General features: G+C 41.4%; 1 protein-coding gene across 1 annotated transcript in view; it reads right to left on the reverse strand.

Moving 5' to 3' along the window:
- The window catches only part of LOC126359950 (presenilin homolog), a 155,804-nt gene that overhangs the window by 129,048 nt on the left and 9,028 nt on the right, over positions 1-17,728 (reverse strand). Inside the window, exon 2 of the mRNA XM_050007669.1 lies at positions 15,420-15,692. Within this exon, the coding sequence (XP_049863626.1) occupies positions 15,420-15,466 (47 nt within the window). The 5' untranslated portion in view covers positions 15,467-15,692. The remainder of the gene's footprint in view (positions 1-15,419; positions 15,693-17,728) is intronic.

Consider the following 17,728-nt stretch of genomic DNA (forward strand, 5'->3'; position numbering starts at 1 on the left):
AACAATTTGCATTTGCTATCTGGAACAAGCTGGGCTCGTAGCTTTGATGAGTAAAATCAGCTTACATCATGACAAGGCACCATCGCCTTAGCATGTATTCTCACTGTCCATCATGTCATGTCACATCACATCCCTTAGCTCAGTACTGAAAGGCTAAAGTGAGGTTATGACCTATCATTTTTAATACTAAATATCACAGTATAGTACCAGAATTGAGGAACTAATAATGACAAATATTATTAATGGCCACATCCCAGGAAACTACTATGCTGTGACAGTAGGAGGAGAGGTGATTCTCCTACATGGCGCGTCCCAGGTGGCAGATTGGGAGGGGGGGTGGACCTATCTCGCTTACCAGCAGACTTTATTAAATAAAATAGCTCTCATGGACAAAGACACCCACTGCATTTAACAGTCTTATTTGTAAATTGGGGCTTGCTCCACCTAAGGTTGATTACCTATGAAAGTGAAATATGAAAAGGTCATTTGGGAAAAAGACACCACTGTCTTGTCCAAATCGGCAGGCAAATGCTGCATCAGGTTTGATGGATAGCGAACTGGATGGAGCAATGAATTGAAGCATTTGCAGTCACCAAAATGCGTACTGACACATAAAAATAAGATCCAAAGTAAGCAAATAAATCTTCTAGCAACATACAACATACACTCAATACTTAAGACTGCAAAACTCAATAATGTCTCAGATGCATTAAACAAACAAAAAATTTTAATATCGATGCTCCAAGAAATGAGAAACATGATAAAGGGTCCATTTGAATCACAAGGATATAATTTTTATAATAGGTCGCCAGGACAGAGGTTTATGTAGCAATGTTCCCAGTTTGTAACAAGATTTATAGTGATCATAAAAATAATACATTCAATAAGTCATTTTCAAACAGTATGGCCAAGAATTGCAACTCTGACTTTTAAAACAATGAATAAAACCTACACAATTAGAAATGCACATGCTCATATAAATGAAAAAAAAAGTTCTAAGAAAAATGAAGGAAAAAGGAGATTTGGGACCTTCTCGAACAAACTGTGGACAGAATAAATAAAAGGAATGCAAAACCTTACTGGGAGCCTTCAATGCCCAGCTGCGAAAAGAAAAGATATATAAAGGTATAATTGTAAAATGGAGTCCACATAAATTTACAAACAAGAATGGTCAAAGTCTTGTAGAAGTTTGCACAGAACACAACAGTATATATAATCAACATACTTGAAGAGGAAGCCAAATAAACTTAAAACTGGAAATATCCAGACTGAATGAAGGGTGAATGGTAGCTAGACCATACCTGTATAGACAAAAACTTTAATAAGGAAATACACAACATTAAAGAATTGAGAGGAGTAGAAACAGGCTCAGACCAGTACTTCGTTAACATGAAATCAAATTCACTCCATTAAAGAAGAAGAATGAAAAAGAAATAAAACAAGAAGGAGGTGTGTCCCACACCAGTTAATTAAAAATGACAAATACCAACAAATCATTAAAGTAACAGACAATGTAGAAGAATTGGTATCAAATCTCAAGAACCAAGCCATGACTCTAGCTCCCTTGAACCCACAAAGAAAACATGCAAGGTGGACTCCAGAATGTGAAAAATTCCTTAAAGAAAGATCCCAAGCATGGTTAAGGTTGCAAACAAACAAAACAGAAGTAAATGCCATCAACCTCAAAAATGTATGGGAAAATTCACAAAAAAGTCAGGAGAATTAAGAGAGGATTCCATAAAGAAATAATAACTCTACAGAAAATAATTAGCACAAAATCAAGGAACTACTACAATATCTTTGGGAAACAACTACAATGGTATGAGCCCCTGACGCTAATATTAAAAGGTGAAGAGAGAAGACTGGCACACAGCAACAAAGAAAATGCTGAAATCATGGCAAATGCATTTATTAAATTTTTGAATTGTGAAGAACCCAAAGAACTCTTACACATTGACTTAAATACCCCAATTAAAACCGAACCTAAAAATTAGAACCTCCAACTTTCCAAGAACAAAAAAAATATAAGGCATGTGGAGAAGATCACATTTTTTTGAAATGAAGAAACATTCAGGAGACACTGTCAAGACCTCCTTACACAAGTCTCTTAACAAAAATTTGGGTAATAGAATAATTCCCTGAACACTGGACCACAGTCACCATCCACCCACTACACAGGAAGGGGGATAAGAGCAATCCAGAGAACTACAAAGGAATCTATCTTAGACCACACATGCAAGATTTTATCCATGGTCCGATAAGGAAGAATCAAGGAACGAGTAGAACAGGAGTTAGGGGAATGCCAGGGAGGTTTCAGACCATAGAGAAGCTGTGCAGAGCAGAACATTAGTTTAAAATTGATTATGGCATACTACATGAAACAGAACAAACATTTGTAGATTTTAAGAAAGCATATGAGTACGTCCTTAGACAATCAATACTAAAAATTTTAAGGAATCTGGGACTTCATCTAAAACTAAGTAAATTAATAGGACTTACTCCAACCAACACCATACCGAAAGTGAAGTTTACAGGAGAAATTTCTGATCCATTCCTTATAACAATAGGCATAAGACAAGGTCACTGTCTATCAGCATTGCTGTTCAACTCTTCCCTGAAATACATATTAATAGAGTAGTACGAAGATAACCCAAAGACCATAAGAATTGAAACTGCTAAAAATAATATAACAGTAGAAAATCCGACATGGAATGTAACAATATTATGAAAAGGGAAGTTGCGGAGATGCTGGGTCACAGATAGGCACAATAAAAGATTGTCACTATATAAGCTTTCAGCGATCAAAGCCTTTGTCAAAAATAGATGACAGACACACAAACACACATACATGCAAACACAATGCACACACACATGACTGTAGCCTTTGGCAGCTGAGCGCTTCAGTCTGAAACCGCGCGACCGCTACGGTCGTAGGTTCGAATCGTGCCTTGGGCATGGTTATGTGTGATGTCCTTAGGTTAGTTATGTTTAAGTAGTTCTAAGTTCTAAGGGACTGATGAACTCAGATGTTAAATCCCATAGTGCTCAGAGTCATTTTTTTGGCTGTTGCAGCCGCACTGTGAGCAACAGCATGATGGGAGTGGCAACTGGGTGAGGGTAAGGAAGAGCCTGGGGTGGGGAGAGTGAGAGAGAGCATGGTAGGGGTGGGGTAGAATGAAGTGCTACTGGGGAGCGTGCAAGGATGAGGCTGAGAGAGGGTAGGGCAGCTAGGTGCAGTCAGGAGGTTAGATGGAGGGCAGGTGAGAAGTAGGAGTGAGGATGGTTCCAAAAAAGGAGAGAAGCAAAAAAAACAGGGTGCATTGGTAGAATGAGGGTTGTGTAGCGCTGGAATGGGAACAGGGAAAGGGATGGATGGGTGAGAAAAATGACTAAATAAGGTTGAGGCCAGGAGAGTGACAGGAGTGTAGGATATAGTGCAAGGAGAGTTCCTGCCTAAGCAATTCAGAAAAGCTGGTGTTGGTGGAAAGGATCCATATGGCAGTGGCTGTGAAAGAGCCATTGAAATGAAGAAAGTCATGTTGGGCAGAGTGCTCAGCAACAGGGTGGTCCAGCTGTTTCCTGGCCACAGTTTGTTGATGGCCATTCAAGCAGACATACAGTTTGTCGGTTGTCATGCCCACATAGAATGCAGCACAGTGGTTGCGGCTTAGGTTGTAAATTACATGACTGGTTTCACAGGTAACCCCACCTTTGATGGAAGGTGATGTTTGTGACCAGACTGGAGTAGGTGTTGGTGGGAGGATGAATGGGACAGGTCGATACTGAGTTACGAGGGGAATGCTCCTCTGTGGCCAGGCGGCGAGATTTTGGGAGGTTGTGGGAGACTGGAAAGATAAGGCATGGGCGATTTTTTTTGTGCAAGGTTGGGAGGATAATTACAATCTGCAAAGGCGTCAGAGAAACCCCCAGTATATTTCGAGAGGACCCGCTCATCACTGCAGATGCGAGAACCATGAGTGGATAGACAGTATAGAAGGAACTTCTTGGTATGGAACAGGTGGCAGTGGAGATATCGCATATGGTTGGTAGGTCTGATATGGGCAGAAGTACTGATCTACCATCTTTGAATTGTTCAGAATGACATCCAGAAAGAGAATTCCAATGTTCTCGAGTTGCACAGTAGTACAAGTTCACTGACAGACTCAGTTGTGGAACCACAGCGCGGCACTTGATCCAAACTCAATGCTCGAGACTCAAGGGAATAGGGATTACACAGTAAGTATAAACCTGCATGGGAACAGTGTCACCACAACTCGAATGCAGGTCCCAGAGCTGAAACGGACAAGCCTGGTGGCACGAAGGCGATGTCCAGAGCTTGATAGGAATGTGAGTATGAAAACCATCATTGGCGTCTATCTGGCCTCAACTTTTGATGTGGTGGAGGCACGAGTACACGACCCAGGTGCAGGAGCTATGACAGAAACGCAGCCATTGATAGGGGAGGTGGTGTCTGGATCTCGACTGGTGAGCTAGCTGCAGATGTGGCCAGCTGGAGATAGAGTCTCTACAGCAGATGCTGGCTGCAATGTGCTAGATTCTAATGATGCATGGTGGCTGGGGCATTGCTTGCTGCATTGTGTGACATGGCGTTTTGATGATGCAGCACAGGTGCTTGAAGAGTATGTCGTGGGTGGTACACATGAAGTACTCTGCTGGCAGCTGTGGTGGGGGTGACCCAGGTGCCTGTGTTGTACGCAGTCCAGGCGGCAGCGCCGGCTGCGTGGATGAGATGATGAGAGGCGCACATGGCAAGACAATGAAGCTGGCTTCAGCTTTGGATCACTGGCGGTTAAAGGTGCACGCTCTGTCTGACCGATGGTGGAGGGTGTGTCATCTGTAGTCAGATCTTCTGCTGCATTGAAGAAATGGGTGGCTGCTGGACGTAAGCCAGGCTGATGCGTTCCATTGACACTCTAGATGGCTTCCTATTGCACTCTATGTCCAGAATTTTTTCTTCGTGGGCAATCACATGGTGCCCTCTGGAGAAGGGTGGCTGAAGAGGTGCCATGATGGGCGTGCAACGCTGTGGGCTGGCGTCTATGAAAGCTTTCCTGCTGATGTGCTACATTGGTGCAACTGTTCAGAGGACAGCTATGTTAGTGTACAGATATTCTGCCACAGTGGGACTGTGGTGTCATGTGGGAGTGGTACTTTCTTTACAAAGCCACCTGGTGTTGCGAGGGATTGGCCGTAAATGAGGTCAGCAGGTGTCACATCGATCTCCTCCTTCAGCATTACGAGCCCTGAAACTCTTGCCCTCCAGGACCTCAACAGGAACAATGATACCTCAAAAAACCCTCCTCCCTGTTCACTTTGTACTCCCACTCAGGAGCACCACTGTCCACCACCTCAACAACAACCTCCAAACCTCCCCCACTTCCCCTCATAGCTGACAAACCCTGTTTTGCAAACCTACTACATCCACCCCACCCTCCAAAACTCCCTGACACCACCATGCAGAATCCAGAACCTAAACAGACCTGAAACACAGTCATGAACCATTCCTCCAGAAGCCTTAGCCCCACAGATATATCAGTCCCTTTCCAAAGGCCTCACCTTTTGCCACACACCCCACTGTTGTTAAAGACCTTCTCTCCCTCTCCCAGTCCCTACAGTGGAAAAACTTTTTCAGTACCAACCGTACCAGTGAGACTCAACCAAAGACCAATGTAGAACCCTGACTGACTCAGTTCACTCCTCCATCCAACCATGAGCCACCCCTACTGTAACCAAATCACCCCTATTCACTTTCCAGAATTTCTTAATCTTGGACCTTGCCTCACCATATTTCCCCAGATCCTTCAACAGGCAAACTAACCTTACATCTGCAGAACGAACTGCAGTCCCTCGTCTAAAAATTGATCCTGACATTATGATCTTACCTGCAGACAAAGGCTCCACCACTGTTGTTTTGAACTGCAAGGATTACCTGGCAGAAGAACTCTGCCAGCTGTCAGTTAAACCATATAAAAACCTCGCCACATTGACCCTATTCCAAAAATCCAGCAGGATCTCCAGTTTCCCTTCAAATCCTTAGGCCCATCCCACAACCTTTCCTCAGAGTCCATCTCTCTTCTCACCCCTACCACTCCCTGTACTCCCACCTACATGCTTCCTACAGTCCATAAACCCAACCACCCAAGATGGCCCATCCTGGCCGGTTATTGTGCCCCCACTGAGATAATCTCTGCTGTCATAGACCAACACCTTCTGCATATTACTTGGACCCTACCCTGCTACATAAAAGATACCAACTATTTCCTCCATTCCCCCCCCCCCCTAGTTCCTGTCCCTTTACCACACAGGGCCCTGCTCACCATTATTGACGACACCTCCATTTACACTAACATCCCTAATGCCCATGGCCTTATCACTTTTGAACACTACCTTTCCCAGCGCCTGATGGATTCCAAACCAACAATCTCCTTCATAGTCGCCATGACCAACTATATTCTGACCAAAAATTACTTCTCCTTTGAAGGCATTACCGACAAACAAATCCAGTGTACAGATACAGGCAACCACATGGCACCATCCTATGCCAACCTATTCATGGGCCATCTAGAGGAATCCTTCCTAAACACCCAGAATCCTAAACCCCTCCCTGGTTCAGATTCATTAATGAAAGCTTTGTGATCTGGATCAAGGTTGAGGACACCCTATCCACATTCCTCCAGAATCTCAACACCTTCTCCCATGTTTGATTCACCTGGTCCAAGTCAGCCCCACAAACCATGTACCTCAAAGACGGTAGATCAGTACCTCTGCCCATATCAGACCTACTAACCATATGCAATATATCCACTGCCACCTGTTCCATACCAAGAAGTCCCTTCTATACTGTCTATCCACTCATGGTTCTCGCATCTGCAGTGATGAGCGGGTCCTCTCGAAATATACTGGGAGTTTCTCTGACGCCTTTGCAGATTGTAATTATCCTCCCAACCTTGCACAAAAAAAAATCGCCCATGCCTTATCTTTCCAGTCTCCCACAACCACCCAAAATCTCGCCGCCTGGCCACAGAGGAGCATTCCCCTCGTAACTCAGTACCGACGTGTTTCATTCATCCTCCCACCAACACCTACTCCAGTCTGGTCACAAACATCACCTCCCATCAAAGGTGGGGTTACCTGTGAAACCACTCATGTAATCTACAACCTAAGCCGCAACCACTGTGCTGCATTCGACGTGTGGGCATGACAACTGACAAACTGTCTGTCTGCATGAATGGCCATCGACAAATTGTGGCCAGGAAACAGCTGGACCACCCTGTTGCTCAGCACGCTGCCCAACATCACTTCCTTCATTTCAATGACGCTTTCAGAGCCACTGTCATATGGATTCTTCCCACCAACACCAGCTTTTCTGAATTGCTTAGACAGGAACTCTCCTGCACTACATCCTACACTCCTGTCACTCTCCTGGCCTCAACCTTTGTTAGTCATTTTTCTCGTTCTATTGTACTGCATTAACTGTAGCACTAGTGAAAACTCTGTGTCGTTATTAAGCTACCAGTGCGTCGACCTTCGAGACATCTTTCCAAGTGACTCGCAGCTATGGAGCCTTCGCTACACATTGCTATGGAGATTTCGTAGCCAGCACTGACTGTTGCTACTGTCAGTAGGCGATCGCACAGGGACACACGCCCCTGCACTCTCGTCAAGTCCCTCGCACTGACGTCACGGGCCGTCGCCCTTCCACTGCTGACCGACCCACCCCCATCACGATAGTACTAAAGTCACCACGCACAGCACTAACTAAACACATCTACTCCACAGACTCATCGCCGCCCCTTTCTCGCGGCTGCGGAGCTCCGCCTTTTAAGGGGGGGATCCGTGAGGCGGCTGTACCACAGAAATGCGAGAACGAGAGAACTATGGTCACATCCGACACAGGCAAACTGTGCCTGGTATTTACTGGCCCGCGAGGGGAGGTTTACCGTTACACAAAATTTTTGCAACAGTGCTACACGTACTGGCCAACCCGCATGAGACAAAGCATGCAGTGAGTGTGAGCTGGACAATTCGACGTGACACACGTCTCCGATCTTCTTTGCCACGGGCCGTGTGGGTCGAGTTGATGCAACTCCACACAAGCACGTAGCAAAGTCTCGTTAACTAGGTCGTTTCACAGTGCTTGTCATCCATTCGCGAAAGACACGACGCTCCACGCGTCGCGCTGAAAACCGACCTTTCGGTGGCGCGACCTTTGTTTTGCACGGTTCGCACAGTCGCTCAACATGCTTTTCAAGGAGAGTGTACCATCCAGGATCAATTATGGAACCATACCACGAGTGCAAGGCACCAGTACGGACGTTAAAAGCCACGTGTTTGCTTGCTACATTTAGCGAGGTACAGCAAAATGAACGTATGTCACTGAAAAAACAACTCTTGTCAATTTCCTCGCTTCAGGAAAATGCCGGGATGGTTCCTTTGAAAGGGCAAGGCCGATTTCCTTCCCCATCCTTCCCTCACCCGAGCTTGCGCTCCGTCTCTAATGAGCTCGTTGTCGACGGGACGTTAAACACTAATCTCCTCCTTCTCCTTTTGTCAATTTCCGTCACGTTCCCGTCCCCAAGCCTCTTCCTTGGGCATTGTCGTGGGTTCTGACCTCCCAACCTACAGCTTTTCTGATAATTCAAATTCTTCATCAACACTTCAGCTAAATTTCATCTTTTCTATGCAGTGTCTGACTGTTTTAATTTGCTATCATTTTCTCACTACATCCATTCACTCTATCGTTAGATCTCCTATTGTAATCTGGATATGCCCAACTAATTTTCATTCCATCGCTCTGTCATCAAACCAGTACACATCAAATAATTCTGTGGTACATTCTTGAAAATATTTGTACCTCTCTGGAGCATATGCCTCTTTTCAATATTTTTTAAGCTAACACAAAACCTTCTCTACTTTTTATTTTCTGAGCTGTCAAATGTAGATTGAGTCCTAACAGTACTTGTGACAGAAACTGAATTCACATCTACACTGAGATCAACAGCTATGTTGTCAGCGTTATTACCACCCTGTACCTGCATTACTGAAGATGTCTGCAATACAATTTTGTCCCCAATGCTCTCTTCTAAGCCATCTACCTCATTCTCATTATTAGAAGTGGTCTCCCTAGTCTCTTCCACGTCTGTCTCATTCTTCCTACTAAATTCCTGGAAAATTTGATCATAGTCACTCTCTACTTCAGCTTTCTCTTGTTCATCCTCAACAACTTGGCCACAATGCTTTAGTCCAAGCATTCTACCTTTTCATTTCTAATACTTTGTGACTCATCTCTTTTTGTAAACATTGTACTTTTAACTTCTTTAAATGTCTGATCTATTGTTTTACCTAACTAATCTGACATTCTCTTTCATAGTTCATCTACCTTGTTGCTAAGAGTTTCTGTTTGCCTCCTCAGTTCTTTCTCCCCTTCTTCCACTTTTCTCCTGTGATCTGCTAACAGCTTTTATCTGGCCACTCAGTTCTTTGTGCCCTTCTTCCATTTTTGCTTATAGTAATGCAAACATCTTTACTGGTCCTCCCTTTCCATCTATTTCTCTGTTCATTCCTGGCTCAAATATAATGGATAATCCTTTTTCTACATTTGCCATAACAGGCCCTGTATCTTTATCTACCACTTGTTCACATCCCCATGTCAGAGAACTAGCTACTCTTTCATCTTCTTTATTTGTCATTTTGTATACTCAGTGAAAAGAATATGAAACAAAACAAGTCATTTCCTACCACATTTTAAACTGCAATCCTATGCTTAACAGGTTAGCCAGGACAGTATTAGTATTAGTATTAGTATTAGTATTAGTATTAGTAGTAGTAGTAGTAGTAGTAGTAGTAGTAGTAGTAGCTTAAATAACACTTTCCTGTAACGATCGCCACACGTGGGGAAAACGGTTTTCAGGGGTGCTTACCGGCCTTACCTTTACATGAAATTTTATTAGAAATAGTCTTCATTCCAGAAGAACTAATTTTACTTTAGAATTGTGTGGATGTGGAGAATATGTTTCAGTCCAGTCACTAAATTATGTAAATCACGCACAGTTCTGTTACTAATCCCAAAGATATGGCAAAACTGGTCGAATGTGACATGCCACTGTCATGAGCAACTACGGAAAGAGATGGGAGGACAGTGAAACTACCGCTAGGCGCTAAGTGACTGGAAGTCCACGACTCTTCACAGAACAAAGGACTCGGTGGCTTGTCTGCTGTGTAAAGTGGAAGAGATGGTGATCTGTGTTATCTGTGCCGGAAGAGCAAAATGCTAGTGAACACAAAAATGTTTCCAGAGCACACCGTTCATTGAACATTGTTGAACAGGGAGCCCTGCAGCAGACCACACCTACATGTTCATATGTTGACCTAACGGCATCAGCAGTTACGATTACAGTGGGCATGGGACCATCAGGTTTCGACCGTCGATCAATGGAAACGTGTCAGGTCTTCGGTTGAATCACATATCTGCTACAATAGATCGATGGTTTTCTCCACAAAACCCATCATGGAGGTGAACGGCGGCTCGAAACGAGCAGCGCACCATGGATGCAGCCTGGTGGGAGCAATACTACGCTATGAGAGACATTCTTCTGCGCTTGCATTGGACCTGTGATAATAATCGAAGACACGCTGACACATGCGAACCACGTGCATCCCTTCATGCTTGATGTCTTTTATGATGGTGATGTCATCTTTTACCAGTATAATTATCCGTGTCTCAGAGGCAGAACCTTGCTGCAGTGATCTGAGGAGAATGGTAGCGAACTCATGTTGACGTCTCGACGACGAAAGTCACCTGATGTATATCCTATGTGTCGCTATCGGCGCCATCACCGCGTATGCAAATCAACATCCCGTTATATACGCGAATTACATGATCAGGGCGTAGACATTTAATGCCACATACCTCTGTAAGCGTACCAACAAACTGTTGGATACCTCATAAGCAGAATTAGAGATGTATTTCGTTCGAAAAACGAACAAACAAGCTATTAAGCAGATGGTCAAATTGTTATTGCTCATCAGTGCAAATACATCAATCTCTTCAGAAACACACCCGTCAGTGAGTCAAAATGCCTACTATAGTCTCATTGTCAACAGAGTATAAATAATATCAGCTTTGGAAGTTATTCAGGATTATCTCAAATCGGTTCACTATGACGGAAGGTGACTGGAATGCTGAGGAGTCTCCAGGGTCTGGAAACTGTGATAATTACAGCTTTTTGGGCAGTGATATTGAAGAGATTAATTGCTACAAATAGATACAGAGTGTTGATACCGACATTAGGATTAACAAAGGTGTACGATCCTTTACTGGAATACTTTCGAGAGAATCGTTCCATGTACGCCACACATGAAGACGCTGGCATCGAAAAGAATAAGATAAATATGTACAACACAGCCACAAGAAAGGAAAAGTTAAGAAAATTGAAAGTGGACGAAACAGCCGAGCTTGATGCTACTTTTGAAGGAAAGGAAGATTTTCCTGTGAATATATTTCTGGTTATTATAAAGAGACTGATATCTGAACCAGCGAAAAGAAAAAAAATGTTGGCAGAGTTTTATAGTAATTTTGAGCTCCTGAGTAATTTTTCAAGATAGCAGTGAACTATTGAAATGTGCTAGAGAATTGTAACAGCATGCCAAAGACGACTTAGAGAAATTTTGAATGATGAGGTTATTCATTTTAAAGCATACGTAAGAGAAACGAAATAAAAACCTCCTCCCTTATATATATTGTATAAACTGTTGCATGCAAACGATGTTCAATTTGGAGATTTCATTACGGATATTTTTGTCATCCACTGCAACCAACTGTCCAGCTGATTGCTCTTTCTCGCACCTCAAAAGACTCCAGAATTATTAGAGGTCATCCATGTCGCAGGACTGAGTCAACAGTCTTGCTGTCCTCTCCATGAATTCTGCAATAACACAACAAATGTACTATGACGAAGTAATCGATGAATTTGGTCCCTCAGCAAGGCTAACCATAGCAACAGGGCACAATCTAAGAAATACTTCACTGCATACAAAAGAACTGCTAAAAAACTACAAAATGACATCATTCTGAAGTCTTCATATAATTAAAGGAAATGCATATGGCAATTAATCAATTCAGAAACAGGTAGAAAAAGGAAAAGTGAAAGTAACACTAAACTTAAATAAATTCAGCATTAATTACTGACCAAGAGGAAGTAACTCAAGAATTTAGCTCATACTTTATCGAAACTGTAGAAAAACTAACAGAATATATAAAAAGTAATTGTGTCTCTCAATCAGTCCTCAATACCTTCATTAACACAACTATCTACTTCAGGAGCAGAGAAGAAAATATAATCAGTAGTAAAATAAAGAAAGCCTCATGAGCAGGAGGAGACATGATCTCCTGCTTCCTTCTCCATAGATGATGTAAAGTTACTGGTAAGCCACAGTCTCACGTAATAAATGCCTCATTTTCCGACACAATATTTCCAAGGAAACTTAAAACAGTAAAAATCATACCCATATATAAAAAGGTTTCTAAAGAAAATCCTGGCAACTACCATCCAGTTGCAGTGCTCTCATTTATACAATATTTTGGTATGCAACGTCTCCCAGACTAAACTAATTTCTTAGAAAAAATAACATTCTGTCTTCTGCTCAGTATGCTGTCAAAGAAAATAAAACAACTATTGATGCAATACATGATTCTACCTAGACATAGTTGACAAGAAATGCCAACCTTTTTTGGTCTTTCTTGACATCGCAATGGCTTTTGACATGGTGACCCACAACATAGTTTTGCAAAAGTTGGATTTGTGTGGGATGAGGGAAACTGCCTGTGGCTGGATCAGTAGTTACATTAAAGACTGAATGCAGTATGTTCATATAAATAAAGTAAATCATGTATGTGTCCTAAATGTGGTGAACTCTTGTGCACAAATCATAAAATTTTACGTCTTTTGTTATTGCTTCTTTAGATTAGATTAGATTAGATTAATACTTGTTCCATAGATCATGAATACGACACTTCGTAATGATGTGGAACGTGTCAGGTTAATGAAAGATGTCTGTACAAGACATTACATTACACAAAATATTGCATGATACTAATGCTTAAGTTAGTTTTTATCCCTCCCTTAATTTATATCTAAAAATTCAGCAAATGAGTAGAAAGCGTTGTCATCTAGAAATTCTTTTAATTTATTTTTAAATGTTGGTTGACTATCTGTCAGGCTTTTGATGCTGTTTGGTAGGTGACCAAAGACTTTTGTGACAGCATAATTTACCCCCTTCTGTGCCAAAGTCAGATTTAACCCTGCATAGTGAAGATCATCCTTTCTCCTGGTGTTATAGCTATGCACACTGCTATTACTTTTGAACTGAGTTGGATTATTAACAACAAATTTCATAAGTGAATATATATACTGTGAGGTTACTGTGAGGATCCCTAGATCCTTAAATAGATGTCTGCAAGATGACTGTGGGTGGACTCCAGCAATTATTCTGATTACACGTTTTTGAGCAATGAATACTTTTCTACTCAACGATGAATTACCCCAGAATATGATACCATATGAAAGCAGTGAATGAAAGTAGGCATAGTAAGCTAATTTACTGAGATTCTTATCACCAAAATTTGCAATAACCCTAATAGCATACGTAGCCGAACTCAGACGTTTCAGCAGACCATCAATGTGTTGCTTCCAGTTTAACCTCTCATCAATGGACACACCTAAAAATTTTGAAAATTCTACCTTAGCTACAGACTTCTGTTCAAACTCTATATTTATTACTGGAGTTGTGCCATTTACTGTACGGAACTGTATATACTGTGTTTTATCAAAATTTAAAGAGAGTCCATTTGCTGAGAACCACTTAATAATTTTGTGAAAAACATCATTTACAATTACATCACTTAGTTCTTGGTTTTTGGATGTTATTACTATACTTGTATCGTCAGCAAAAAGAACTAACTTTGCATCTTCATCAATATGGAATGGTAAGTCATTAATGTATATCAAGAACAGTAAAGGACCTAAGACCGAACCCTGTGGGACCCCGTGCTTGATAGCCCCCCAGTTTGAGGAATCAGCTGTTGTATTAACATTACATGAACCACTTATTTTAACTTTCTGCATTCTTCCAGTTAAGTATGAATTAAACCATTTGTGCACTGCCCCCCTCAAACCATAATGATTTGGCTTATCTAAAAGAATTCCATTATTTACACAGTCAAAGGCCTTTGAGAGATCACAAAAAATACCAATGGGTGATGTCCGGTTATTCGAGCATTTAATATTTGATCAGTGAAAGCGTATATAGCATTTTCTGTTGAAAAGCCTTTCTGAAAACCAAACTGACATTTTGTTAGTACATTATTTTTACATATATGGGAGGCTACTCTTGAATACATTACTTTCTCAAAAATTTTTGATAGAGCTGTCAGAAGAGAGATTGGGCGATAGTTGTTGACATCCGACGTATCCCCCTTTTTATGCAATGGTTTTACAATGGCATATTTCAGTCTATTGGGGAAAACACCCTGCTCCAAAGAGGCTGAGAATCCTACTTATCTGTGGAGAACAAGCTTTAAGTATCTTGATGGAAATGCCATCAATTCCGTAAGAGCTTTTACTTTTCAGTGAGTTTATTATTTTACTGATTTCAGAGGGAGAGGTTCGTGGAAATACAGTTGTTTCAAACTGCACAGGTATGGCCTCTTCTATTAGTAGCCTTGCCTCTTCTAGTGAAGTTCAGTGGCACATACTTCCATATGTTGCTCTACACAAATTTTTTTAGTTTCTAAATGTTTTGCTCTGTGGAAGCTTTTGACATATATGGCAACTCCTCGTCTCATCATATTATCTCTACTTACATGTGCAGCTAATTTGTACCCATTGATGCTAACCTTTTGCATATCAGTGACAATGTGATGCTCAGACAGGCATAGTACATCTATTACATTCTCAGTTTCTATACCTTCTAAACAAGCAGAACCTCATCAATTTTATTCTTCAATACCCCAATATTTTGATGAAATATACTAACATTTTTCATTTTACTTTTGTGAGTATGTTGAACTTTTTTAACATCTTTAGTACTCGCCTGGCTGAGTTTCCTACTGGACACGGATCTTACACTAAAAAAGAGTTACCACCATGAGATGTAGTTTCTCCCCCCTTTAAATTTCCTGCTATCAGCCCAGCCAGTTTACCCTTCCCCTTCTTGTTTATATAAATGACCTCCCCACCCTACCAACCAGTAAGGCATTTTTCTTTGTCCATTATGCTAATGCCCTTACCTCCAATACAGCTGAATTTCTCGAGTCAGCAACAACAGAAATGCAGCTGAAACTGACTCAAGACTAGTGTCAAACAGAGGCTCCTCAATACAAAAAAGGCAGTATGTCTAACCTTTCACACCATTCAGAACTGAGGTCCCCAGCCTCCAACAGTAACATTATGTGACAGGAATACTAAATTTGCTTAGGAGGCAAAATTCTTAAAGATCCACATCATGGACACACTCATTGATACGATTAGTTGTAGGCTAAGCAAAGTCTGTTTTATGCTTCATTCAGTGAGGGATGAGCTAAATACTAGCACACTGACTTGTATGTATCATGTTCTTTTCCATTCACCAGTAAATTTTGGGATCATTTCTTGGGGTCGTAATATTGAATCAAACTGCAAAAAAAAAAGGAATTAGAACAATCATGCACAAGAATAAAATACAAACATGTAAACTACTCTTTAAAAAATTAAACATACTGCCTCTCCCTAATCAATACATTGTTGAACATCTATGCTTTGTTAAACAAAACATCAGTAGGCTGGTCTGGAACATGGATAGTCGCCACACAAGGCCGAAGAGGTTGTTAAGGTTAGTTCCACATTCAACTAAATTGTACAGTAACAAGTTTAGTGTATGTGAATCAACTTTATAACCATCTTCTGGAAGAAACAGAGATTCTTCAAGAAGTAACTAAATGAAAAATAAACTTTTAGAGCACTATGAACAAAGCATTGCTTCTAAGGTATACAAGACTTTATTCAGCGTGATCTATAAACCAATGTGGAGCAAACTAAGTGAACTAGTTTCATGTGTATTTATATTCTTTTTATGTTGCACATTACTGTACATTGAATGACAGAATAATAATACATGTGTAATATATCTCCCCCCCCTTCCATGAACCATGGACCTTGCCATTGGTGGGGAGGCTTGCGTGCCTCAGCAATACAGATAGCCGTACCACAGGTGCAACCCCAATGGAGGGGTATCTGCTGAGAGGCCAGACAAACATGTGGTTCCTGAGGAGGGGCAGGTGCCTTTTCAGTAGTTGCAGTGGCAAGAGTCTGGATGATTGACTCATCTGAAAGCAGGAAGGTGGACAGAGTATATAGAGGGTCTATACAAGAGTGATGTACTTGAAGACAATATTATGGAAATGGAAGAGATTGTAGATGAAGATGAAATGGGGATATGATACTGCATGAAGAGTTTGACAGACCACTGAAAGACCTGAGTCGAAACAAGGCCCCAGGAGTAGACAACATTCTATTAGAACTACTGACAGCCTTGGGAGAGCCAGTCCTGACATAACTCTACCATCTGGTGAGCAAAATGTATGAGACAGGCGAAATACCCTCAGACTTCAAGAAAAATATAATAATTCCAATCCCAAAGAAAGCAGGTGTTGACGGATGTGAAAATTACCGAACACCAGTTTAATAAGTCACAGCTGCAAAATACTAACGCGAATTGTTTACAGACGAATGAAAAAACTGATAGAAGCTGACCTCAGGGAAGATCAGTTTGGATACCGTAGACATATTGGAACATATGAGGCAATACTGGCCCTGCGACTTATCTTAGAAGAAAGATTAAGGAAAGGCAAACCTACATTTCAAGCATTTGTAGACATAGAGAAAGCTTTTGACAATGTTGACTGGAATACTCTCTTTCAAATTGTGAAGGTGGCAGGGGTAAAATACAGGGAGCAAAGGGCTATTTACAATTTCTACAGAAACCAGATGGCAGTTAAAAGAGTCGAGGGGTATGAAGGGGAAGCAGTGGTTGGGAAGGGAGTGAGACAGGGTTGTAGCCTATCCACGATGTTATTCAATCTGTATATTGAGCAAGCAGTAAAGAAAACAAAAGAAAAATTCGGAGTAGGTATTAAAATCCATGGAGAAGAAATAAAAACTTTGAGGTTCGCCGATGACATTGTAATTCTGGCAGACAGCAAAGGATTTGGAAGAACAGTTGAACGGAATGGACAGTGTCTTGAAAGGAGGGTATAAGATGAACATCAAAAAAAGCAAAACGAGGATAATGGAATGTAGTCGAATTAAGTTGGGTGATGCTGATGGAATTAGATTTGGAAATGAGACACCTAAAGTAGTAAAGGATGATGGTCGAAGTAGAGAGGATATAAAATGTAGACTGGCAATTGCGAGGAAGGCATTTCTGAAGAAGAAAAATTTGTTAACATCGAGTATAGATTTAAATGTCGGGAAGTCGTTTCTGAAAGTATTTGTATGGAGTGTAGCCTTGTATGGAAGTGAAACATAGACGATAATTAGTTTAGAACATAAGAGAATAGAAGGTTTCAAAATGTGGTGCTACAGAAGAATGCTGAAGATTAGTTGGGTAGACCACATAACTAATCAGGAGGTATTGAATAGAATTGGGGAGAAGAGGAGCTCGTGGCACAACT

The sequence above is a fragment of the Schistocerca gregaria genome, chromosome 1 (genome assembly GCF_023897955.1).
Source record: "Schistocerca gregaria isolate iqSchGreg1 chromosome 1, iqSchGreg1.2, whole genome shotgun sequence".
Classification (NCBI taxonomy): domain Eukaryota; kingdom Metazoa; phylum Arthropoda; class Insecta; order Orthoptera; family Acrididae; genus Schistocerca; species Schistocerca gregaria.